Source organism: Procambarus clarkii, chromosome 41 (genome assembly GCF_040958095.1).
Source record: "Procambarus clarkii isolate CNS0578487 chromosome 41, FALCON_Pclarkii_2.0, whole genome shotgun sequence".
Lineage (NCBI taxonomy): Eukaryota > Metazoa > Arthropoda > Malacostraca > Decapoda > Cambaridae > Procambarus > Procambarus clarkii.
Window position 1 is genome coordinate 14,991,819 of NC_091190.1, and position 26,653 is coordinate 15,018,471.

General features: G+C 47.3%; 1 protein-coding gene across 3 annotated transcripts in view; it reads right to left on the reverse strand.

Moving 5' to 3' along the window:
* The window catches only part of LOC123761022 (atrial natriuretic peptide-converting enzyme), a 504,836-nt gene that overhangs the window by 275,234 nt on the left and 202,949 nt on the right, over window positions 1-26,653 (reverse strand). Inside the window, exon 1 of one of the 3 annotated variants that reach the window (XM_069339376.1) lies at window positions 180-279. The exons of the other annotated variants lie outside the window; for them this stretch is intronic. Within the exon in view, the coding sequence (XP_069195477.1) occupies window positions 180-185 (6 nt within the window). The 5' untranslated portion in view covers window positions 186-279. Of the gene's footprint in view, window positions 1-179; window positions 280-26,653 lie in introns of those variants that run through there. 3 annotated transcript variants of the gene reach the window in all.

The window sequence follows — 26,653 nt, forward strand, 5'->3', positions numbered from 1 at the left end:
CCTCTCCAGCACCCAGAGACCCTCTCCAGCACCCAGAGACCCTCTCCAGCACCCAGAGACCCTCTGCAGCACCCAGAAACCCTCTATAGCACCCAGAGACCCTTTACAGCACTCATAGATCGCGAATATTGACAAATTCGCTATCACCAGGAAGGATTTAACACAACGGCCGACCTCACCTGCATTGAATCAGCTCATTGGCTAGTTCAGGCTCAGAGGACAATCCCCAAGTTGCCAGCCAGAGACACCCACGGACGTCTGCACCCAGGAAGCACTTCCTAACTACTGACTGCTGTCCACGCGGGCACGTTTAGCTACAGCTAAACTCATTGGTTACACTCCTAGCGCTCAGCCAATCACATTTATGCCACCGCCTCTCTGATTCTCCCCCAAAACAAGGCCGCATGGAGCTGTGATATGGGCTATATGTCAACACACACACACACACACACACGCAAGAAATATATGTTTGCAGTTTGTCTATGTTAATGTGGCGAGTGTGGTTGTCCAGGTAGTGTTAGGACCACTTAGTGACCAACCACACTTACTAGTTGTATTATTAGACAACCACTGTGATGTAGGTTCCTCACATCACTAGATGGCGCTAGTGATATATATATATATATATATATATATATATATATATATATATATATATATATATATATATATATATATATATATATATATATATATATATACACACACATATATTTCACTTTAACTTTTTTTTTTTTACATGATAAATCATGTCTAATAGACCTTACATATTTCTGGGCGAAATTATAAGCAGATTATTCCCAAGCAACTGTATTGGTTTCCTAAGTTTATTTATTAGCATAGTTAACCACACTTATTTTCTCCACGAATCCGGGTGAACAACAAACCAGTCTACTATTACAACCATATCTACTAAGGCTTATAGAGCTACGGAAACAAACACGACGTCAGCGTATGTGCAACTAGATATGAAAACCAGGTGTGGCTCGAGCAGTATATATGCTGTCAACCACACACACACACACACACACACACACACACACACACACACACAATTGTATCAGCACTGTTTTCCTTGATATATTTGCCTGCAAGGGCTGAGGAGCGGTCAGCCGGGCCACTATCAATACCTCCCCGCGGGCCGGTCACCTCCCGCCAACAGTGAGTTTATCGGCAAACTCATTGTCGAGGGTAATTGAAAAATTAACTCTCCAAAATTCATTCTTTACATTTTTATTTTTGGTCCGGCTCTAATACTTTTATAAATTTATTTATTTATTTATTTATATATACAAGAGTTCTTACATTCTTGTACAGCCACTAGTACGCATAGCGTTTCGGTCAGGTCCTTAATCTTAATTTTCACACACACACACATCCCCAGGAAGGAGCCCGCAGCAGCTGTCTAACTCCCAGGTACCTATTTACAGCTAGGTGAACGGAAGAAACTCTGCCCACTTGTTTCCGCCTCCACCGGGGATCGAACCCGGACCCTTAGGACTATGAACCCCGAGCGCCGTCCACTCAGGCATCAGGCCCCTTTCACACATACCCAGAACTACACGCAACCCGTTCTCCTCAGGTTTCCCAACGTCAAGAAACTGTCGTACTAAAAAACTCTTATCCTAACCTACCAGAGGACCCAAAACAGAAAACGGGAAGTTTCCTGTTCTGGGCTCAATTTCGCGAGCCGCAACCATATGAGGATCCCGGGGTCGATTCCCGGAGCGGAACAGCCACGTTTACGCCCATTTCCCTTCATCAGATAAACGATTATACAAGAGACTAGGAGTACGGTACGACAGTCTTCGGCCTTAGGTAGAGTATACGTCAAAATGCGACGTTCAATTAGGAGGAAGGGAAGGGAAGGGAACTACCAGGGGAAAGCGCCAAGCCATTACGACTATATAGCCCTGGGAAGGGGTCAGGATAAGGATTTGGGATGGGAAGGGAGGGGGAAGGAATGGTGCCCAACCACTTGGACGGTCGGGGTTTGAACGCCGACCTGCATGAAGCGAGACCGTTGCTGTACCGTCCAGCCCAAGTGGTTGGACTCTATTAGGAGTGGCTGCGCATTTTGCAGTGGGGCGTCACAAAAGGTGGCGGCGGTGTGGGGAGAGGGCGGGACAATTACACAAAGGAGGAACACACAAGGGGGTTCTCCACACCCCCGCTCCAGGTCATTGGCGGGATAGTCAAACGCCGCTGCCACCTGCCGCACTAACCACCACACTCGCCTCTCCTGGATAGGGAGCCTCCCATCCCATCCCCTGGCGTCGTGACCCCTCCCCTGGGGGTCTAGCCCAGCCTGGGCTTGACCTGTGGGGGTTAACAACACATACATGGGGCATAGTTTTCGGTAAGAAGCCGTTCGTAAATGTGGCCCCTGGATGCGGGTCTTGTGGTGGGCCTGGGCGCCGTATCTGAGGTGAGCCTAGCATCAGTACTGGAACCTGGACGCGGTACTGGAAGTGGGCCCCGGTCAAGTCTCCACTTGGTCCTGGATGTGAGAGTGAACTCAACACGGCACAGACGCAACAGAAGCACGAGACAGTGGAAGATGACGGTGGGCAGAGAGGCCTGGAAGGTGAACTTGACCCTTAAAAAGGCAGCATCGGCGGTATACCATAATAATGGAACCATTACCGAGAGAAAGCATGCTTCACACCCAGCCAGAGGTCTTCCAGTTGACAGTCTCAAGAGAGAGTTCTGTGCCACACCAAGTGACAGAGAAGCTCACGATGGCTGGTGAAAGACACAAAGCCGGATGAAAGAGAAAGTAGATTCACAGATTCTGTGTGAATCTGTGTTTCACAAAACACAGATTCCTCAATAATGCCACAAGTGGACGGAGAAACTGTTGCGTTTACCTGTAGGGTTAACCTGTATAATTTACCTGTAGGGTTTACCTGAAAGATTCACACATGGTCAATTTTGGGACTTGTCCTATTCCCGAGGCCAGACCAGGAGCCAGGCTTTATGGAGGACAAATGATGTATATAATTGGCATAATCGCTAGAACAATAATGAACTTGGATATCACATGTTTAACGAAGTCCCCGAAGCTAGTGTCCTCTCTCTCTCTCTCTCTCTCTCTCTCTCTCTCTCTCTCTCTCTCTCTCTCTCTCTCTCTCTCTCTCTCTCTCTTTCACTCACTGATCCATCTCCTTCCAGCATCCCGATATCTGATTTCAGGCAAGCTGGGATGAGAGCTTGAACGAGAACCTGCCCGACAAAGCTGGAATTGGATATTTCAATCCTATTATCTGTGGACCGATCTAATGTAATATAGACCTCTGGGTGCCGCGGGAAGGCTCTGAAGTGAAGGTCACTGGTCACTAGTGAACCACGTGTGTAGGTGATGTGGCAACACGCAGTCAGTGAAGCGACACGTGGTCAGTGAGGCAGCTGGCCACATCAACACGTGGTCAGTGAGGCAGGTGGCCACATCAACACGGGGTCAGTGAGGCAGGTGGCCACATCAACACGTGGTCAGTGACGCAGGTGGCCACATCAACACGTGGTCAGTGAGGCAGGTGGCCACATCAACACGTGGTCAATGCACGTGGCCCTCTACAAACCACCAGAAAATAAGGTTGAATGTATTTTTGACTATGAAACAGAAGTTTTAAAAATATCTTCAAAAGAACTCACACGAATCTAAGAGTATAAGAACGCAAACAGCGGTAGACAGATCAACTATCTACCACAATATGTACTCGAAAAACACATATTGTGTTGCAAGTCCCTCCACATGTAAACTGCAATGATATTTTACCATGTGTTAAAAGTGTGTTCAGCTACATATCTTAGTTTCAGTGTGTAATGTTAAAGTGTGACGCATGGAAGATCTTCAGTACAAGCAGTGGCTCCTTCACCAGCAACATCACTAAGATTAAATGTTCTGCCCGAAACGCTTTGCGTAATAGTAGCTTTAGGCATTGTATGTACTAGCTCTATCTATAAAGCCAACAAACTTTGTAAATCTCTTTATGTATGTACCTTACCTAAATAAAGATTATTATTATTATTATTATAAAGATATTGTAACAATATCAATGTTTAGTAGCATCCGTTGGGATGTGGTGAAGGCCTTTTATGGCCTTTGTAATAATTATGCGTTACTATCTTGAGATCTTGAGATGATTTCGGGGCTTTAGTGTCCCCGCGGCCCGGTCCTTGACCAGGCCTCCACCCCCAGGAAGCAGCCCGTGACAGCTGACTAACTCCCAGGTACCTATTTACTGCTAGGTAACAGGGGCATCAGGGTGAAAGAAACTCTGCCCATCGTTTCTCGCCGGCGCCCGGGATCGAACCCGGGACCACAGGATCACGCGTCCAGTGTCCTGTCCGCTCAGCCACTGTACTTTCAGTATAGTACTTTCTAGGAGCCACTGGCTCCTAGAAAGGGAGCCAGTGGCTATACTCACAGAAGGAGGACGAGGTGCACAATACCGCTCACAGGAGGAGTATGAGGTGCATAATAGACTAGCATGCACTCACAGGAGGAGTATGAGGTGCATAATAGACTAGCATGCACTCACAGGAGGAGTATGAGGTGCATAATAGACTAGCATGCACTCACAGGAGGAGTATGAGGTGCATAATAGACTAGCATGCACTCACAGGAGGAGTATGAGGTGCATAATAGACTAGCATGCACTCACAGGAGGAGTATGAGGTGCATAATAGACTAGCATGCACTCACAGGAGGAGTATGAGGTGCATAATAGACTAGCATGCACTCACAGGAGGAGTATGAGGTGCACCACACCAGCGGTGCCAGACACACATGTACACTACACGGGCTGTATGCTTGACAACGGTGAGACCTTTAACGTGTGTGTGTGTGAGGTGAAACGGAAATGTGTTGTGTGTGTGTGTGTGTGTGTAGCTGACTAACTCCCAGGTACCTATTTACTGCTAGGTAACAGGGTTGGCATTCAGGGTGAAAGAAACTTTGCCCATTTGTTTCTGCCTCGTGCGGGAATCGTACCCGCGCCACAGAATTACGAGTCCTGCGCGCTATCCACCAGGCTACGAGGCCCCTATTATCCTGTGTGTGTGTGTGTGTGTGTGTGTGTGTGTGTGTGTGTGTGTGTGTGTGTGTGTGTGTGTGTGTTTCTAGAGGTCTAGAATTGTGGAGGAAAAAAGGAAGTTAGCCAGAGCTTGGAAGTGAGAGTGGCCCCGTGTCCAACAAGAGAGAAGTGAGAGTGGCCCCGTGTCCAACAAGAGAGAAGTGAGAGTGGTCCCGTGTCCAACAAGAGAGAAGTGAGAGTGGTCCCGTGTGCAACAAGAGAGAAGTGAGAGTGGTCCCGTGTCCAACAAGAGAGAAGTGAGAGTGGTCCCGTGTCCAACAAGAGAAGTGAGAGTGGTCCCGTGTCCAACAAGAGAGAAGTGAGAGTGGTCCCGTGTCCAACAAGAGAGAAGTGAGAGTGGTCCCATGTCCAACAAGAGAAGTGAGAGTGGTCCCGTGTCCAACAAGAGAAGTGAGAGTGGTCCCGTGTCCAACAAGAGAAGTGAGAGTGGTCCCGTGTCCAACAAGAGAGAAGTGTGAGTGGTCCCGTGTCCAACAAGAGAGAAGTGTGAGTGGTCCCGTGTCCAACAAGAGAGAAGTGAGAGTGGTCCCATGTCCAACAAGAGAGAAGTGAGAGTGGTCCCCATGTCCAACAAGAGAGAAGTGAGAGTGGTCCCCATGTCCAACAAGAGAGAGGTAAGAGTTTTCCCATGTCCAACAAGAGAGAAGAGAGGTGCCTGAGACAGGGAGGAAGACTGGATCAATAACAGAGTGACGGAGGCACAGGAGTCACCCACTCAAACAGGAAATTAAACAGTTTGGTACTTGCTGGTGGGTGACTGTCAGAGGCCCAGGGGGGGGGGGGGGAGGAGAGGGGGGGGTAGCAGGGGAAGAAGGGGGGTTGGTTGAAGGATGGACTGGCTCTCATACCAGCACTGTAGGCAGTGGCCGCCAGGGGGAAAAAAAATATCAGGTAAAATAAATTTAGAAGTTAGCCCTCGCGAGCCTCTCTCTCCAAGACGTGCTTGGGGAGACACGTTCGTCCGTTTTCTATGTGTATTTTTTTAATCACTGGTCACCTCGGAAATTTCTACTTTGAGGTGTTGAGGAATTAGAGAGCAAAGGTTACTGTCATTAAGTAATACTGTATGTGTATAGATATTGTAACAATTAATGCTTAGTGGCATCCGTTGGGATCTGGTACAAAGGCCCTTTTATGGCCTTTGTAATAATTAAACTACCACTCACAGGATGAGTATGAGGTGTACAATAGTATATATATATATATATATATATATATATATATATATATATATATATATATATATATATATATATATATATATATATATATATATATATATATCTACATTTGAGTGAGGTGGATGGGGTGAGGTGGTATTAATAGGGTATTAATTTCATCAACACTCATGTTGATGAAATTAATACCCATATATATATATATATATATATATATATATATATATATATATATATATATATATATATATATATAAATATATACATATATATATATATATATATATATATATATATATATATATATATATATATATATATATATATATATATATATATATATATATATATATATTTCCTCCGAGGCTATGGGTCCCCCTTCTTCCAGCTAGAGGTGGTACTCCCTTCTATATATATATATATATATATATATATATATATATATATATATATATATATATATATATATATATATATATATATATATATATCCGTCAAAAATGCTCAATACATCCTTCTATTGTTTTCAACATATTTACCAAGGTAACGTGAAAGATAATCGGAATAAGGGAATAGAAATAATTTGCAAGAATATGCAGCAAAGTTATTCACATTAGACGCAATATTGTTGAGTGTTTACGGGGCCGCATTTTTTTGGCGAGAAAACTTAAATCTCAAAAACAGCTGTGTGCTTAAACCCAAACAATTTTGGGTTGGCTTTTATGCGATTTTTTGACCGTTTAACACTGCACATATTATGGCCACTATAAAAAAAATTATATTTTATATATATATATATATATATATATATATATATATATAACTGAAAACTCACACCCCAGAAGTGACTCGAACCCATACTCCCAGAAGCAACGCAACTGGTAGGTACAAGACGCCTTAATCCACTTGACCATCACGACCGGACTAATGAGGTGATAGCCGAGGCTATTTGAACCACCCCACCGCCGGCACTCGGATAGTTATCTTGGGCATAGCATTTTACCAAATCACCTCATTCTTTGGGGCACACGTGAGGAACACAAATGCGAACAAGCCTGAATGGTCCCCAGGACAATATGCAACTGAAAACTCACACCCCAGAAGTGACTCGAACCCATACTCCCAGAAGCAACGCAACTGGTAGGTACAAGACGCCTTAATCCACTTGACCATCACGACCGGACTAATGAGGTGATAGCCGAGGCTATTTGAACCACCCCACCGCCGGCACTCGGATAGTTATCTTGGGCATAGCATTTTACCAAATCACCTCATTCTTTGGGGCACACGTGAGGAACACAAATGCGAACAAGCCTGAATGGTCCCCAGGACAATATGCAACTGAAAACTCACACCCCAGAAGTGACTCGAACCCATACTCCCAGAAGCAACGCAACTGGTAGGTACAAGACGCCTTAATCCACTTGACCATCACGACCGGACTAATGAGGTGATAGCCGAGGCTATTTGAACCACCCCACCGCCGGCACTCGGATAGTTATCTTGGGCATAGCATTTTACCAAATCACCTCATTCTTTGGGGCACACGTGAGGAACACAAATGCGAACAAGCCTGAATGGTCCCCAGGACAATATGCAACTGAAAACTCACACCCCAGAAGTGACTCGAACCCATACTCCCAGAAGCAACGCAACTGGTAGGTACAAGACGCCTTAATCCACTTGACCATCACGACCGGACTAATGAGGTGATAGCCGAGGCTATTTGAACCACCCCACCGCCGGCACTCGGATAGTTATCTTGGGCATAGCATTTTACCAAATCACCTCATTCTTTGGGGCACACGTGAGGAACACAAATGCGAACAAGCCTGAATGGTCCCCAGGACAATATGCAACTGAAAACTCACACCCCAGAAGTGACTCGAACCCATACTCCCAGAAGCAACGCAACTGGTAGGTACAAGACGCCTTAATCCACTTGACCATCACGACCGGACTAATGAGGTGATAGCCGAGGCTATTTGAACCACCCCACCGCCGGCACTCGGATAGTTATCTTGGGCATATCCGAGTGCCGGCGGTGGGGTGGTTCAAATAGCCTCGGCTATCACCTCATTAGTCCGGTCGTGATGGTCAAGTGGATTAAGGCGTCTTGTACCTACCAGTTGCGTTGCTTCTGGGAGTATGGGTTCGAGTCACTTCTGGGGTGTGAGTTTTCAGTTGCATATTGTCCTGGGGACCATTCAGGCTTGTTCGCATTTGTGTTCCTCACGTGTGCCCCAAAGAATGAGGTGATTTGGTAAAATGCTATGCCCAAGATAACTATCCGAGTGCCGGCGGTGGGGTGGTTCAAATAGCCTCGGCTATCACCTCATTAGTCCGGTCGTGATGGTCAAGTGGATTAAGGCGTCTTGTACCTACCAGTTGCGTTGCTTCTGGGAGTATGGGTTCGAGTCACTTCTGGGGTGTGAGTTTTCAGTTGCATATTGTCCTGGGGACCATTCAGGCTTGTTCGCATTTGTGTTCCTCACGTGTGCCCCAAAGAATGAGGTGATTTGGTAAAATGCTATGCCCAAGATAACTATCCGAGTGCCGGCGGTGGGGTGGTTCAAATAGCCTCGGCTATCACCTCATTAGTCCGGTCGTGATGGTCAAGTGGATTAAGGCGTCTTGTACCTACCAGTTGCGTTGCTTCTGGGAGTATGGGTTCGAGTCACTTCTGGGGTGTGAGTTTTCAGTTGCATATTGTCCTGGGGACCATTCAGGCTTGTTCGCATTTGTGTTCCTCACGTGTGCCCCAAAGAATGAGGTGATTTGGTAAAATGCTATGCCCAAGATAACTATCCGAGTGCCGGCGGTGGGGTGGTTCAAATAGCCTCGGCTATCACCTCATTAGTCCGGTCGTGATGGTCAAGTGGATTAAGGCGTCTTGTACCTACCAGTTGCGTTGCTTCTGGGAGTATGGGTTCGAGTCACTTCTGGGGTGTGAGTTTTCAGTTGCATATTGTCCTGGGGACCATTCAGGCTTGTTCGCATTTGTGTTCCTCACGTGTGCCCCAAAGAATGAGGTGATTTGGTAAAATGCTATGCCCAAGATAACTATCCGAGTGCCGGCGGTGGGGTGGTTCAAATAGCCTCGGCTATCACCTCATTAGTCCGGTCGTGATGGTCAAGTGGATTAAGGCGTCTTGTACCTACCAGTTGCGTTGCTTCTGGGAGTATGGGTTCGAGTCACTTCTGGGGTGTGAGTTTTCAGTTGCATATTGTCCTGGGGACCATTCAGGCTTGTTCGCATATATATATATATATATATATATATATATATATATATATATATATATATTACATTTTTGTATATTTCGATTTTTTTCAAAATGCTGATTTTTGGTTATAAATGATTCAGATAATGAAATAACATTTGGTCAATAGACAAAAACATATTTAAGCTGTTCATTTATCAGAAATGTTAACTTTATTCACTTAAAAAAAATTATGTATACTTTTACTTCAGTTTTTAAAGTATATGCTCATATAGAATTAATAAACAAAAAAACACTCAGTATATTTTATTTCGCCAAAAGTGAAAAGTGGCAACTCCTTTAAATAAAATTTAGCCCCTTATATAAATAACATTCAACATGCAAATTAGATAACGTAATTAATTTCCATTTTTGGATCCATTTAATTATGGGTATGAATACGGCTGCAAGTTATCTGTGCATAGTACTCCGACTAACGAGTACTCATACGAACACTTACCCTCGTTCCATTCACCTGGGGGCTGTATGGGACTCGAACCCTGGACCCCAGGTGTGAGGCCGTCGCTCTACCGTCTGGGCTATGAGCAGTCTTAGAAAGACAACTTATGAGTTTTACTTACCCTCATCACTCCAAGAAAGTGCGAGACACTGTACATTACTGTACAGTGCACTGTACGCTGTAATGAGTGTACACTGCTGTACACTGTTGTGAGTAAACAAGCACACTATAAGTGTATACACACATTCATGAATAAAGCATTTTGTATTTGAAGAGTCCTCAATATTTTCAGGAGGCCAGCAAACATGCAGTCTAGTCATGGGATAAATTGAGCATGTTATCAAAGAGGTCTGACGAGACCGCCTTCGTTGGGAGGCGTTTGTTCCAGACTTACCATCTTGTTCACACTCTTTCCCTTTCCTTATAGTTTCCCCCAGCACGGGGAAGGGGACACCCACCCCCCCAGAGACACACACCGCCAGCACGGACAGGGGGGGGGGGAAGACACCCATCCCCCAGACACACACCGCCAGCACGGACAGGGGGGGGGGGACACCCATCCCCCAGAGACACACCGCCAGCACGGACAGGGGGGGGACACCCATTCCCCCAGACACACACCGCCAGCACGGACAGGGGGGGGGGACACCCATCCCCCAGACACACACCGCCAGCATCAAGAGAAGATGGGATGGAACACCTATACCCTCCAGCGGGACACTCTTAGCGCCAAGAGAGGGAAGAGGGGGAGAGGGGTGATGACAGAACAACCAACCACCAGAGAGCAGCTCCCAGCACCATGGGAAGGTGGGAAGGTGGGAGGGAGGGTATGATGGAACAAGAACCCCCAGAGGGGCACTTCCAGCTTCAGAGGGCACCACCATCGACCCGCAGAAAGTGTGGAGTGTGTGTGAGCATGTGTGAGGTTCTCAAGAGGACGGGAAGCCGGCGGCCAACCGCGACGAAACACTGCCCAAGTTTGTGGGGGGACTTGTGAGCTCTGATGAAAGGCTGCTGCTGCTGCTGGAGTGGAGGACGACTGCTGCTGCTGGAGTGGAGGACGACTGCTGCTACTGGAGTGGAGGACGACTGCTGCTGCTGGAGTGGAGGACGACTGCTGCTGCTGGAGTGGAGGACGACTGCTGCTGCTGGAGTGGAGGACGACTGCTGCTGCTGGAGTGGAGGACGACTTTCACACACACAGGGTTGTCGCCTCTGTGGTCCTCGCAGCCCCAGCAGACAGCGCTTTGGGGGGTGCACCCCCCAGTATCAGTTTCTTTCACCTAATGCACCTGTTCACCTTGCAGAACAATAGGTACTCTGGCGTTTGAGAAGCAGCCTACTTTTATCTAAGACAGCCACCCCCCTCGCTCTGTGCATACATCTCATATCTGTTACGAAAGTTATGCAAGTTCTCAAAGTCATGGCAATGATTGCAACATCAGTTGGTCGACAGTTGATACACTGTTGTGTTTGTCCTGCAGAAGCACCTGGTGTGCCTGGCCCTCGCTACACCCCCCCCCAGCCTCCACACGTCCTCCAGAGACCACGTGGTTCGTGGCACTCCATCTGACAATGCCAATTTATCACCGGATTTGCTATTTATACCATAACAGGTTATTCTATGTTACGCCTCAACCCTGCCCCCCCTCTCCCCCCCACCTTCATAAAGTGTTGTTTTATATCCAGTTTACGCTTTATGGCCGGGTATTAACTTCCTCCGTGGCTCTGACCCCCAGAACTCCCGTTCCGGGCCCATCATAGCGGGGCTATTTTCCTTACCATCTATCCCTGAAAATGTTTAGACTTGCAGTATTTGGACAGCATCTTCATCTTGCAAGTCTTCTCTCATTCCTATTATTCCCCCTTCCCCCTCCCCCACTTCTTCTCTCCTCCCTGTCTCTCCCCGCCGCCATCTCAAGGCCCCTCAAAACATTTCCCAAGACGACACTGGGACTGGGCGCAAGTATGAGTGTATATATACTGCACATTCTGGGGAGGAGAAGAATGAGTGATTGTATTGTGGTTATTGAGTCCGTCTCCGGAGATCCTCTCTACCTCGCGCGACACACTCACACACACACACACACACACACACACACACACACACACACACACACACACACACACACACACACACACACACACACACACAGCCATATACCTCTTTAGTTATCCATGAAGGACGGGAGTGTTGGTGGGCGAGTTACAGAGGTCGGTAGGACAGGATGCAGAGTCTGTGGGCTGTGATATTCACTCGCGTGTTCTTGAAGATATCGTCATAGTGCATTCCAAAATCCACTAGTGCAGGAGCCTGTTTACAGGCCTCTGTACGACTATAATCATCCTGCGAGATGAGGATTTGTTGGGTGGATATAAACTCCTGTTTTTAGCCACCCAAACCTATTCATACACTCAGAATTCATCACCTCATCCACCCTAATTCATTCTATCAACCCAAACTCGTTCTTGATGAAACCTGAACACAAATTCAGACGACCTCCATGCTCCTAAGTCTCCAAGACTACGGGTCCTGAACGACACCTTCCCGAAGGATGGACTCCACCTCATCCCATGTCCACGCAATTAAAACAAAAACTGTTAGTAAGAAATGCTGAGAACTTTATGTCCGACGTTGCCTTTCCGACCATGCCACCAACGCAATGCTATATACTAATTATATATGCTGACTGTATATATATATATATATATATATATATATATATATATATATATATATATATATATATATATATATATATATATATTTATATATATATATATATATATATATATATATATATATATATATATATATATATATATATATATATATATAAGAAGTCAACACCAGCAATCAACAGCCAATTAATGCACAAATATATATATATATATATATATATATATATATATATATATATATATATATATATATATATATATATATATATATATATATATATACAACTTTAGAAACACTTCCCCACCAGGAGACTCGAACCCTAGCCAGCACAGAAGCCTTCCAGCAACTGGCATAACAGGTACGCCTTAACCCACTCCACCACCTGCTCAGACCCTTAAAAGAGATGGTAATTTCGGAGTATTTATACACTCCAAAGACCACCACCTCCCAAGAGCACTAGAGCAAGTGAGGGTCATTTTTACGTTTTTTCGTCAAGTCCCTGTTAATATGGGAGAACACTGTGTCTATGCTTACATATATATATATATATATATATGTCGTACCTAGTAGCCAGAACTCACTTTTTGGCCTACTATGCAAGGCCCGATTTGCCTAATAAGCCAAGTTTTCATGAATTAATTGTTTTTCGACTACCTAACCTACCTAACCTAACCTAACCTAACTTTTTCGGCTACCTAACCAAACCTAACCTATAAAGATAGGTTAGGTTAGGTTAGGTAGGGTTGGTTAGGTTCGGTCATATATCTACGTTAATTTTAACTCCAAAAAAAAAAAATTGACCTCATACATAATGAAATGGGTAGCTTTATCATTTCATAAGAAAAAAATTAGAAAAAATATATTAATTCAGGAAAACTTGGCTTATTAGGCAAATCGGGCCTTGCATAGTGGGCCAAAAAGTGAGTTCTGGCTACTAGGTACGACATATATATATATATATATATATATATATATATATATATATATATGTCGTACCTAATAGCCAGAACGCACTTATCAGCCTACTATGCAAGGCCTGATTTGCCTAATAAGCCAAGTTTTCATGAATTAATTGTTTTTCGACTACCTAACCTACTTAACCTAACCTAACCTAACGTTTTCGGCTACCTAGCCTAACCTAACCTATAAAGATAGGTTAGGTTAGGTTAGGTAGGGTTGGTTAGGTTCGGTCATATATCTACGTTAATTTTAACTCCAATAAAAAGAAGTTGACCTTATACATAAAGAAATGGGTAGCTCTATCATTTCATAAGAAAATAATTAGAGAAAATATATTAATTCGGGAAAACTTGGCTTATTAGGCAAATCGGGCCTTGCATAGTAGGCTGAGAAGTACGTTCTGGCTACTAGGTACGACATATATATATATATATATATATATATATATATATATATATATATATATATATGCTTATATATATATATATATATATATATATATATATATATATATATATATATATATATATATATATTCACACACACTAATTACAAGCATAAAGCAATATTATCAATCATTGACAGTTGAGAGAGAGAGCGAGAGAAATGACAGGCATCCATCACCAGACACAATGACACAATCATCTTCGACTGACGCCGCGAATGTTAAAAACTGTGTTTTTTATTATTTTGGTAATTTTTTCCCCACAGAGGAAAACGCAAAGAAGATTTTTTCTTCTTGTAACTCTTAGAAAATATGAGTGGAGGTAAATGTTGCATTCTTGAACGCTTCGTGTAACAGAGGCGTCTTCAAGGCCCCCTTCTCCTAAGAGTTTCAATCGTCAAGTCCATCTTGACGATTTGCTTTGAATGAATCTGATGAAGTATGAATGATATTATTTATGATATGATTGATATGAATGGTGTATACAAAATCTGTACACCAGTTGATTGACAGTTGAGAGGCGGGACCAAAGAGCCAGAGTTCAACTCCCGCAAGCACAACTATGTGAATACAACTAGGTGAGTACACACACACGCAAATTGATTAAGAACGGCAGATAAAAGAAAAGCTATTCAATCTCCTCTCTGTTTCTTTCCTTTCTTTCTTTACCCCTCTTCCATCTTCTCTCTCTCTCTCTCTCTCTCTCTCTCTCTTTCCCCCTCCTTCCCTTTTAACCTCCGTTCCTCCTTCCCTTCCATCTTCCTCTCCTCTCACCCCCTCATCCCATCCCTTCTTCTTTCCTTCTCCTCCCCCCTCACCCCCCCCCCTTCCCACCTCACTAAACTCCCCACATCTTTCAGTCCCCCCAATCCTTCCTTTTAGCCTGAAGTAAATATTTTCCCCCGAATAAACACCCCGGCGAAAGTGGGTGGAGGTGGTGGGGGTGAGAGAAGTGCTGGGGGGGGGGGTAGTGAGGGGTAGGTGGGGGGGTTTAAGGGGGGGAGGTAGGAGAGGGGAAGTGTGGAAGCACCGACGGCTACACACTCATATTTCCAGCCACCAAAGTTATTTCATCTCGTAAGTTTGGTGATGGAGAATCAAAGGATTATTAAGGCGAGATCCACCGCTTGTGAGAACGCGTGGATGTGGCGTAGCACAGAGGGGGAAGGGAGGGGGGAGATGTAGGGGGGAGCAGAGGGGGAACTGGGGCTGATGGGGGAGGGGGGAGGGCTGGTTGCCACAAGGGCAGGTGGGTGAGAGGGTGAGAGGGGGAGAAAGGGGGGTTATAGAGTGTGGGAAAATAACAGGGGGGGTCCTACATGTTTATGGATTATAGAATATGTGTTCAGGGTTGGTGGAAGAAATCTTGGGAGGTGTGAGTAGGGATTATAACTAGTGTGGTAATGAGAGGAGCCATATTATGAAGCGAGAGGATTAGTGAGGGGGAGGAACCAGGTATATATTGTGATAATCCGCTGTACATGTTCGAGCATCGCTCCTGTGCCAGGTAAGCTACGGGCTCACTATAGCCCGTGCTACTTGGAACATGTTCTTAGTAGCTGAACCTATAACAACATGTACATGCTCCACTGCTCTTTCTCAACTTCGTATCACATACGAAGGGGGCCTCGTAGCCTGGTGGATAGCGCGCAGGACTCGTAATTCTGTGGCGCGGGTTCGATTCCCGCACGAGGCAGAAACAAATGGGCAAAGTTTCTTTCACCCTGAATGCCCCTGTTACCTAGCAGTAAATAGGTACCTGGGAGTTAGTCAGCTGTCACGGGCTGCTTCCTGGGGGTGGAGGTCTGGTCGAGGACCGGGCCGCAGGGACACTAAAAGCCCCGAAATCATCTCAAGATAACCTCAAGATATACATACAAAAAAAAAAAACACAGCTTTGTGTCATCAATCACCGACGATACCAAAATCATCACTCACATTGCCTTTACTTGAAAGACACTACAAACCACAGACAGCTATCAGTAAAGTCTTCCACTGGGAAACGCTAATCTGCATAATTTTAAAAATGTTAGAACTTCCAGATAATTATGTGTGGATACAACAAAGAAGACCTTCTAAGATAGCGACACATCCCACACGCCACAAAGAAGACCTAAGATAATGACACACCCCACAAAGAAGACCTTCTAAGATAACGACACACCCCACAAAGAAGACCTTCTAAGATAACGCCACACGCCACAAAGAAGACCTTCTAAGATAACGACACACCCCACAAAGAAGACCTTCTAAGATAACGACACACCCCACAAAGAAGACCTTCTAAGATAACATACACATCCCACAAAGAAGACCTTCTAAGATAACGACACATCCCACAAAGAAGACCTTCTAAGATAACGACACACCCCACAAAGAAGACCTTCTAAGATAACGACACACCCCACAAAGAAGACCTTCTAAGATAACGACACACCCCACAAAGAAGACCTTCTAAGATAACGACACATCCCACAAAGAAGACCTTCTATGATAACGACACACCCCACGAAGAAGACCTTCTAAGATAACGACACACCCCACAAAGAAGACCTTCTAAGATAACATACACATCCCACAAAGAAGACCTTCTAAGATAACGACACACCCCACAAAGAAGACCTTCTAAGATAACGACACACCCCACAAAGAAGACCTTCTAAGATAACGACACACCCCACAAAGAAGACCTTCTAAGATAACGACACACCCCACAAAGAAGACCTTCTAAGATAACGACACACCCCACAAAGAAGACCTTCTAAGATAACGACACATCCCACAAAGAAGACCTTCTAAGATAACGACACATCCCACAAAGAAGACCTTCTAAGATAACGACACACCCCACAAAGAAGACCTTCTAAGATAACGACACACCCCACAAAGAAGACCTTCTAAGATAACGACACACCCCACAAAGAAGACCTTCTAAGATAACGACACACCCCACAAAGAAGACCTTCTAAGATAACGACACACCCCACAAAGAAGACCTTCTAAGATAACATACACATCCCACAAAGAAGACCTTCTAAGATAACGACACATCCCACAAAGAAGACCTTCTAAGATAACGACACATCCCACAAAGAAGACCTTCTTAGATAACGACACACCCCACAAAGAAGACCTTCTAAGATAACGACACACCCCACAAAGAAGACCTTCTAAGATAACATACACACCCCACAAAGAAGACCTTCTAAGATAACGACACACCCCACAAAGAAGACCTTCTAAGATAACATACACATCCCACAAAGAAGACCTTCTAAGATAACATACACATCCCACAAAGAAGACCTTCTAAGATAACGACACACCCCACAAAGAAGACCTTCTAAGATAACATACACATCCCACAAAGAAGACCTTCTAAGATAACGACACACCCAACAAAGAAGACCTTCTAAGATAACATACACATCCCACAAAGAAGACCTTCTAAGATAACGACACATCCCACAAAGAGTTACTGACTAACTTATAAATAAATATCAAGGGCCATTCCCACTAGCGCTGTAACTCTTCCTATGGCGATAGTTTCACCAACTTTGTTCTCACAAGTCGTAGAGGAAACACGCACGCAGATGTTCGGAAAATTCAATCGGGTTCCGAGCTAAATGATGCGAAGGAAGTTGGGCTTAATTTTAAGGTGGACACACACACACACGCGCGCTAATGTTTCGGTCTATGTTCCTGGTTTGTCTGGCACTCCAGACGAGCCAGATAAGTGTCTGTCGACTGGACGAACCGGAGTATCTGTCTATTGGACGAGTCAGATAATGTCTGTTTACTGGACGAGCCAGACAGTGCCTGTTTACTGGACGAGCCAGACAGTGTCTGTCTTCTGGTCGAGCCAGACAGTGTCTGTCTTCTGGTCGAGCCAGACAGTGTCTGTCTTCTGGTCGAGCCAGACATTGTCTGTTTACTGGACGAGCCAGACAGTGTCTGTCTTCTGGTCGAGCCAGAGAGTGTCTGTCTTCTGGTCGAGCCAGACAGTGTCTGTCTTCTGGTCGAGCCAGACAGTGTCTGTTTACTGGACGAGCCAGACAGTGTCTGTTTACTGGACGAGCCAGACAGTGTCTGTCTTCTGGTCGAGCCAGACAGTGTCTGTCTTCTGGTCGAGCCAGACAGTGTCTGTTTACTGGACGAGCCAGACAGTGTCTGTTTACTGGACGAGCCAGACAGTGTCTGTCTTCTGGTCGAGCCAGACAGTGTCTGTCTTCTGGTCGAGCCAGACAGTGTCTGTTTACTGGACGAGCCAGACAGTGTCTGTTTACTGGACGAGCCAGACAGTGTCTGTCTTCTGGTCGAGCCAGACAGTGTCTGTTTACTGGACGAGCCAGACAGTGTCTGTTTACTGGACGAGCCAGACAGTGTCTGTCTTCTGGTCGAGCCAGACAGTGTCTGTCTTCTGGTCGAGCCAGACAGTCTGTACACTCGACGAAACCCGCAAAAATCAAGCGATTAACTTGAGCGATATCACACACTTACTGATATCACACTATATCCCCCAACCCCCCACACACAAGGAAAATTACGCCAGACCTCGCCGGAGTCAATTGAACTTCAACCCGATCGCTCTTGCAACAATATACACGCGTGATATGAGATACTCGGGCCACGTTCCACGGGGCATATTCATGCATGTATTGAAGATATGCTCTGGTCGACTAGACGGCTGTGCCACGTTCCTCGGGGCATATAACTAGGGGGAGGGGGGTCGACATGAGGGGAGGGGGGGGTCGACATGAGGGAAGGGGGTGGTGTCAACTATATCCACCCAACATTGGATTTATGGATTTCAATCCATAAATAGAAAGTGGTTCCTACGGTGGGAGGTTCGAAAAAAATATATATATCTATTAAGGCCATGTGAACAATGGTGAGTAGGAGAGAGAGAGAGAGAGAGAGAGAGAGAGAGAGAGAGAGAGAGAGAGAGAGAGAGAGAGAGAGAGAGAGAGAGAGAGAGAGAGAGAGAGAGAGAGAGAGAGAGAGAGAGAGAGAGAGAGAGAGAGAGAGAGAGAGAGAGAGAGAGAGAGAGAGAGAGAGAGAGAGAGAGAGAGAGAGAGAGAGAGAGAGATATTGTGATGGTGTAGGTGAGTGATGCCCCACAAGAGGCTCTCTCCCTTCAAGAGCAGGGCAGGGCGTGAGAGAATATAGAGGAACCTTCCCAACCTTCCCACAACAAGGAATATTTTGGACCTGTGATCACGTCACAGCGTGACACCACTGCACCTCCGGCCGCCTGGTCTTGGTAAAGTGGTCAGAGGGGGGCTTAAAGTGGATCGCGTCGACCTCCCCCTCTCCCCACACTAGTCTCCAAGACCGCTCCCTCGCCGCTAAGAGAGGGCCCGCTGGTGCTTGAAGTCATGCAGGAGCCTCACGTCAACAAACACAAGAGTATCATCAGCCGTTGCAAGTCTGACAGATGCAACACTTTCCTCCCAAAACAGCAACAATGATTTAGTGAGGAATGTGTGACCACCGATTGTGTCCATGTAAACAAGGTCCCACGGTCTCCGCTAGGGTCCCATGGTCACCGCCAGGGTCCCACGGTCTCCGCCAGGCTCCCATGGTCTCCGCCAGGGTCCCACGGTCTCCGCCAGGGTCCCACGGTCTCCGCTAGGGTCCCATGGTCTCCGCCAGGGTCCCATGGTCTCCGCCAGGGTCCCATGGTCTCCGCCAGGGTCCCATGCTCTCCGCCAGGTTCCCATGGTTTCCGCCAGGGTCCCATGGTCTCCGCCAGGGTCCCATGGTCTTCGCCAGGGTCCCACGGTCTCCGCCAGGGTCCCATGGTCTCCGCCAGGGTCCCACGGAGTGGTACATTATTCAGAAAGTTCTCAGTGCCTCCTAAGATAAGTTTTATCTTAACTCTTCACAAGACTGAAGTAATTCCTAATGCTTTTATCGTCGTTGGCCAGATGGCAGTTATATTTTGTTTACCAGATTAGAATTAATTTCCACATTACTATAGCATGAAAGACAGGCTGGGGGGGGAAAGACCTGGCATATATGACAGGCTGGGGGGGGGGTGTGACCTGGAACACGTGACAGGCTGGGGGGTGACCTGGAACACGTGACAGGCTGGGGGGTGACCTGGAACACGTGACAGGCTGGGGGGTGACCTGGAACACGTGACAGGCTGGGGGGTGACCTGGAACACGTGACAGGCTGGGGGGTGACCTGGAACACGTGACAGGCTGGGGGTGGGGTGACCTGGCAGATATGACAAGCGTGGAGTGATATGTGTGTGACACGCCTGGTGATCTGGCACGTTTAACAGGCTGGGTCGGGCTGGGTCAGGCTGGGTCAGGCTGGGTCGGGCTGGGTCGGGCTGGGTCAGGCTGGGTCGGGCTGAGTCAGGCTGGGTCAGGCTGGGTCAAGCTGGGTCGGGCTGGGTCGGGCTGGGTTGGGCTGGGGGAGCTCCTCGTATGTCAACGACCAGACAGCAGATTTAAAGACCAGAAATCCAATTTTGGCCGACTGACCATTCAGACACATTTGTCACCGGCACTGACGAAGCCAGCACACACGCACGCACCCATCGCCGTGACACAGGTGCGCGTGGTCAGCGCCGTGGCACAGGTGCGCGTGGATAGCGTCGTGGCACAGGTGCGCGTGGACAGCGCCGTGACACAGGCGCCCCTGGACAGCGCCGTGACAGAGGTGCGCGTGGACAGCACCGTGGCGCAGGTGTAATAATCAGCAGGAACGTCCTGAGTCATAATGAATCAACTTAGTTTAAGACGGAACATAACACTTTAGAAGTTGTAGACGGCGGCGGCGGCCGGCAGGAACCCTTCGTGTTTCACATCTGGGGAAGTGCATGGAGGGCTGTGACGCAAGAGCCGCCTACAGCTGCGTCACGCTGTGGGGCTGTGACACAAGAGCTGCCTACAGCTGCGTCACGCTGTGGGGCTGTGACACAAGAGCCGGCTACAGCTGCGTCACGCTGTGGGGCTGTGACACAAGAGCTGCCTATAGCTGCGTCACGCTGTGGGGCTGTGACGCAAGAGCCGCCTACAGCTGCGTCACGCTGTGGGGCTGTGACGCAAGAGCCGCCTACAGCTGCGTCACGCTGTAGGGCTGTGACGCAAGAGCCGCCTACAGCTGCGTCACGCTGTGGGGCTGTGACGCAAGAGCCGCCTACAGCTGCGTCACGCTGTGGGGCTGTGACGCAAGAGCCGCCTATAGCTGTGTCACGCTGTGCGGCTTTGACACTCACACTCACCCATACACCCAGTCAAGCTATCAATCAGTCAGGCAAGGCGGCCAAACTGTCTGTGAGTCAGTCAGCCCTCCAGCCAGGCAGACAATCATCCATCCAATCAGTTAAATGATCAGCAGCTAACCAGCCAGTTAGCCCATCATTGAGTCCCCGTACTAAGGCAGTCAGGAAGGTAGGTAGCCAAGCAGTCAGCCAGTGAGCCAAGCAGTCAGCCAGTGAGCCAAGCAGTCAGCCAGTGAGCCAAGCAGTCAGCCAGTGAGCCAAGCAGTCAGCCAGTGAGCCAAGCAGTCAGCCAGTGAGTCAAGCAGTCAGCCAGTGTGCCTAGCAGTCAGCCAGTGAGCCAAGCAGTCAGCCAGTGAGCCAAGCAGTCAGCCAGTGTGCCAAGCAGTCAGCCAGTGAGCCAAGCAGTCAGCCAGTGAGCCAAGCAGTCAGCCAGTGAGCCAAGCAGTCAGATAGTGAGTCAAGCAGTCAGCCAGTGTGCCAAGCAGTCAGCCGGTAAGCCAAGCAGTCAGCCAGTGAGCCAAGCAGTCAGCCAGTGTGCCAAGCAGTCAGCCAGTGAGCCAAGCAGTCAGCCAGTGAGCCAAGCAGTCAGATAGTGAGTCAAGCAGTCAGCCAGTGTGCCAAGCAGTCAGCCAGTGAGCCAAGCAGTCAGCCAGTGAGCCAAGCAGTCAGCCAGTGAGCCAAGCAGTCAGCCAGTGAGCCAAGCAGTCAGCCAGTGAGCCAAGCAGTCAGCCAGTGTGCCAAGCAGTCAGCCAGTGAGCCAAGCAGTCAGCCAAGCAGTCAGCCAGTGAGCCAAGCAGTCAGCCAGTGTGCCAAGCAGTCAGCCAGTGAGTCAAGCAGTCAGCCAGTGAGCCAAGCAGTCAGCCAGTGAGCCAAGCAGTCAGCCAGTGAGCCAAGCAGTCAGCCAGTGAGTTAAGCAGTCAGCCAGCGAGCCAAGCAGTCAGCCAGTGAGTTAAGCAGTCAGCCAGTGAGCCAAGCAGTCAGCCAGTGAGCCAAGCAGTCAGCCAGTGAGCCAAGCAGTCAGCCAAGCAGTCAGCCAGTGAGCCAAGCAGTCAGCCAGTGTGCCAAGCAGTCAGCCAGTGAGTCAAGCAGTCAGCCAGTGAGCCAAGCAGTCAGCCAGTGAGCCAAGCAGTCAGCCAGTGAGCCAAGCAGTCAGCCAGTGAGTTAAGCAGTCAGCCAGTGAGCCAAGCAGTCAGCCAGTGAGCCAAGCAGTCAGCCAGTGAGCCAAGCAGTCAGATAGTGAGTCAAGCAGTCAGCCAGTGAGCCAAGCAGTCAGCCAGTGAGTTAAGCAGTCAGCCAGTGAGCCAAGCAGTCAGCCAGTGAGTTAAGCAGTCAGCCAGTGAGCCAAGCAGTCAGCCAGTGAGCCAAGCAGTCAGCCAGTGAGCCAAGCAGTCAGATAGTGAGTCAAGCAGTCAGCCAGTGTGCCAAGCAGTCAGCCAGTGAGTCAAGCAGTCAGCCAGTGAGCCAAGCAGTCAGCCAGTAAGCCAAGCAGTCAGCCAGTGAGCCAAGCAGTCAGCCAGTGAGCCAAGCAGTCAGCCAGCCAGCCAGGAAGCCAGCCAGCCAGGCAGGCAGGCAGTTTTCTTCTGAAGGTCTCCGATACCTTGATAAAGAGGAAGGTGTCGGAGTGGGTGCCCGTCCCAGGAGACGCAGAGTGCTGGGCCGTGTTCTCCACTTTGGTCTCTAAAATGCCCCGGGAACGACCGTTGCTGCTGCACGAACTTCACAGCAAATTGACCTTTTTTTTTGTAACAAAACAGTCACCCGTTTCTAAGTTTCAACATTCAGAAATATTCATTAGAATTTCCCCTGTTCCGACTTCTAGAAGCTGGACTTCAGCCAACTTAACTATTTGGAAACATTCACAGAGCAAAAGCATGGAAAGAAATACCCTAAGCTACTCTATCCTTTTGAGATGTATCTTATGTATCTTATTCATATGCAGGCGATGAGTCACAATAACGTGGCTGCAGTATGTTGACCAGACCACACACTAGAAATTGAAGGGACGACGACGTTTCGGTCCGTCCTGGACCATTCTCAAGTCGAGTCCATTCTCATTCTCAAGTCAATATGTATCTTATTGTCTCAATAAAGTTACTTGAACTTGAGTTCAAGGGCCACAGCGCCTCCTGGACCCGGATTCACGAAGCAGTTACGAAAGCACTTAATAAGAACCTGTACATCTTTTCTCAATCTTTGGCGGCTTTGTTTACAATTATTAAACAGTTAAAGAGCTTCGAAGCACCAGGAGGCTGTTTATAACAACAACAACAACAGTTGATTGGGAAGTTTTCATGCTTGTAAACTGTTTAATAAATGTAACCAAAGCAAAGATTGAGGAAAGATGTACACGTTCGTAAGTACTTGCGTAACTGCTTTGTGAATCCGGTTCCTGGCATGTTAAGTCTCCGCCAGCCTGCTCATACATTCCTACACTCACCCAAGTACCGAAGAAAGTATAGGAGTGACACACACATTGTTCAGGGGTTAAGTTGCACATTTAATATCATATACATAGACTTTAGCGAGTCATTTAATACTATTCAACACGTGAGATCAGAGAGCTTTCGTAGGGGGGAATATCTTAATCCTTAAGCTGCGCCAAACGTCAATTGACGTATATGGGATATCACACTGCGAATAATGTTAACTGAAGTTTTTACTATCGAAAACGAAGGGATTTAGAGAGGTTGTAGGACGAAGAGAAGCCGTAGGATAAGGATACTAGCCATATTCATTTTTTTTTTGGGGGGGGGGGAGTAAAGAGGAAGGAGAGGCATAGGTGAAGGGAAGAATAGAAGTGTGAAATACAATGAGAGGTATGAAAGCAGGCGGGCTGTCCGCCTTGCTGACACGATGTGTGGGTGTTATTATTCATCCGGCAAAGGCTTATCCTCCCTCCCTCTCATCCCCGGAGGCTGCTCTCACCCGCACAGCCCATCACCTGTGGGCCTCCTGGTGGCCGCTATACTTGTCCTCATACCCTTGTGGGCTCTCCAGCCTGCACACAGAAGCACGATGCCTCGACAGTAATTGCTATATCCTGCCATGGAGCTGTCGCCGCCGCCAACACCTGCTCCGAGAAGAAGCACCTGCCAACTCTAAGCATTATTAAGTCCCCCCTCATGCCATCCCCTGCATGTCCTCCCTGCCGCCATGTTCTTACACACAGCCGCTGCTGGCTATCTCGTCCTCGATAGCCAGCAGCAGCATCCTTGAGGACGAGTGCTGAGGCGCTACTGAGACCTTCCTAAACATTGACACACACACACACACACACACACACACACACACACACACACACACACACACACACACACACACACACACACACACACACACACACACGAGAGCGTTTACCGAGCCAAGTTGAGAGCCAGGGACTAACATCACCAACGGCAACACTAGCAAAACACAGCCAGAGTGATGGCTCATTCCGGGAAGAGGGGAGAGAGAGAGAGAGAGAGACAGAGAGAGAGACAGAGAGAGAGAGAGAGAGAGAGAGAGAGAGAGAGAGAGAGAGAGAGAGAGAGAGAGAGAGAGAGAGAGAGAGAGACAGACAGACAGACAGACAGACAGACAGACAGACAGAGAGAGAGAGAGAGAGAGAGAGAGAGAGAGAGAGAGAGAGAGAGAGAGAGAGAGAGAGAGACAGAGAGAGAGAGAGAGAGAGACAGAGAGACAGAGAGACAGACAGACAGACAGAGAGAGAGAGAGAGAGAGAGAGAGAGAGAGAGAGAGAGAGAGAGAGAGAGAGAGAGAGAGACAGACAGACAGACAGACAGACAGACAGACAGACAGAGAGAGAGAGAGAGAGAGAGAGAGAGAGAGAGAGAGAGAGAGAGAGAGAGAGAGAGACAGACAGACAGACAGACAGACAGACAGACAGACAGACAGAGAGAGAGAGAGAGAGAGAGAGAGAGAGAGAGAGAGAGAGAGAGAGAGAGAGAGAGAGAGAGAGAGAGAGACAGACAGACAGAGAGAGAGAGAGAGAGAGAGAGAGAGAGAGAGAGAGAGAGAGAGAGAGAGAGAGAGAGAGAGAGAGAGAGAGAGAGAGAGAGAGAGAGAGAGAGAGAGACAGACAGAGAGAGAGAGACAGAGAATAAGAAGCAAGGAAGAGGCCATGAAGATAATTCCCAGCAGCCGGAGGTCTGGCCACAAAACACTCCAGCCCTCACAGTTCCTCCCTCACAGAAGCCCTCGCTTATTTACACATATTTGAAAAGCAGGAAAAATAATATCTTGAATTTCTTGACAATGGAAATATTCCTTGAAAAGCGGGCGCTGTTTTTGATGAGGTCTGCACGCTAGGTGTTTGTGGCTCTCGTCTCCTTGTTCTGGTATGTTTATATTAACTGAGTATATCAACGTTTATGTATCTACCCTAGACCAAAGAAAGGGTTATATCGTCATACACGGGTCTGTGCTCTGTGGCCTGGATTAGCAAATTTTGGGATGGATTATGAGGTTATTATGCAGAACACAAAGGTGGATAAAGCCATTGCAAAGAGTCATATGTCTCAATCCGGCGGGTTTAAAGGGGGGTCTAATGACTGGACATTCAATAATGTAGTGTGTGTGTGTGTGTGTGAGATCACGTCCCAGTTCCTGCTCAGAGAGTTTGCACCTGGAGTGCTCAGGATAGGGAGTTTCGTCACCTGTAGCCACCTGCCACAGGTAACGGTATACCCACTGTCACAGGTAACGGTATACCCACCTGTCACAGGTAACGGTATACCCACCTGCCACAGGTAACGGTATACCCACCTGTCACAGGTAACGGTATACCCACCTGCCACAGGTAACGGTATACCCACCTGCCACAGGTAACGGTATACCCACCTGCCACAGGTAACGGTATACCCACCTGCCACAGGTAACGGTATACCCACCTGTCACAAGTAACGGTATACCCACCTGCCACAGGTAACGGTATACCCACCTGCCACAGGTAACGGTATACCCACCTGCCACAGGTAACTCCTAGGATTGTTAGGGGTGGTTAGGTTAGATTAGGTTAGGTTAGGTTAGGTTAGGTCTCATATTTTATGTTGACGTTAAAAAAATATCTTATTTGGTCAAATTCGAGAATACAAAAGTTAATCTTCTTGGTGGGCCATCACTACATAATGGTACTTTCTACCAAATAGATACTAGTAAGTACTTTCATTTTAGGAGGAAGGGAGAATATTAGATATATATCGTAGGACTAAACTGGGATACATGTTCAGAGTTTTAATCTAGGTGAGTCTCCAACACAGAAGAGATGTGAATGTCTTTTTATGAAGTCCACAAAACACAATCCATACGTGAATTCTCTACATCTCC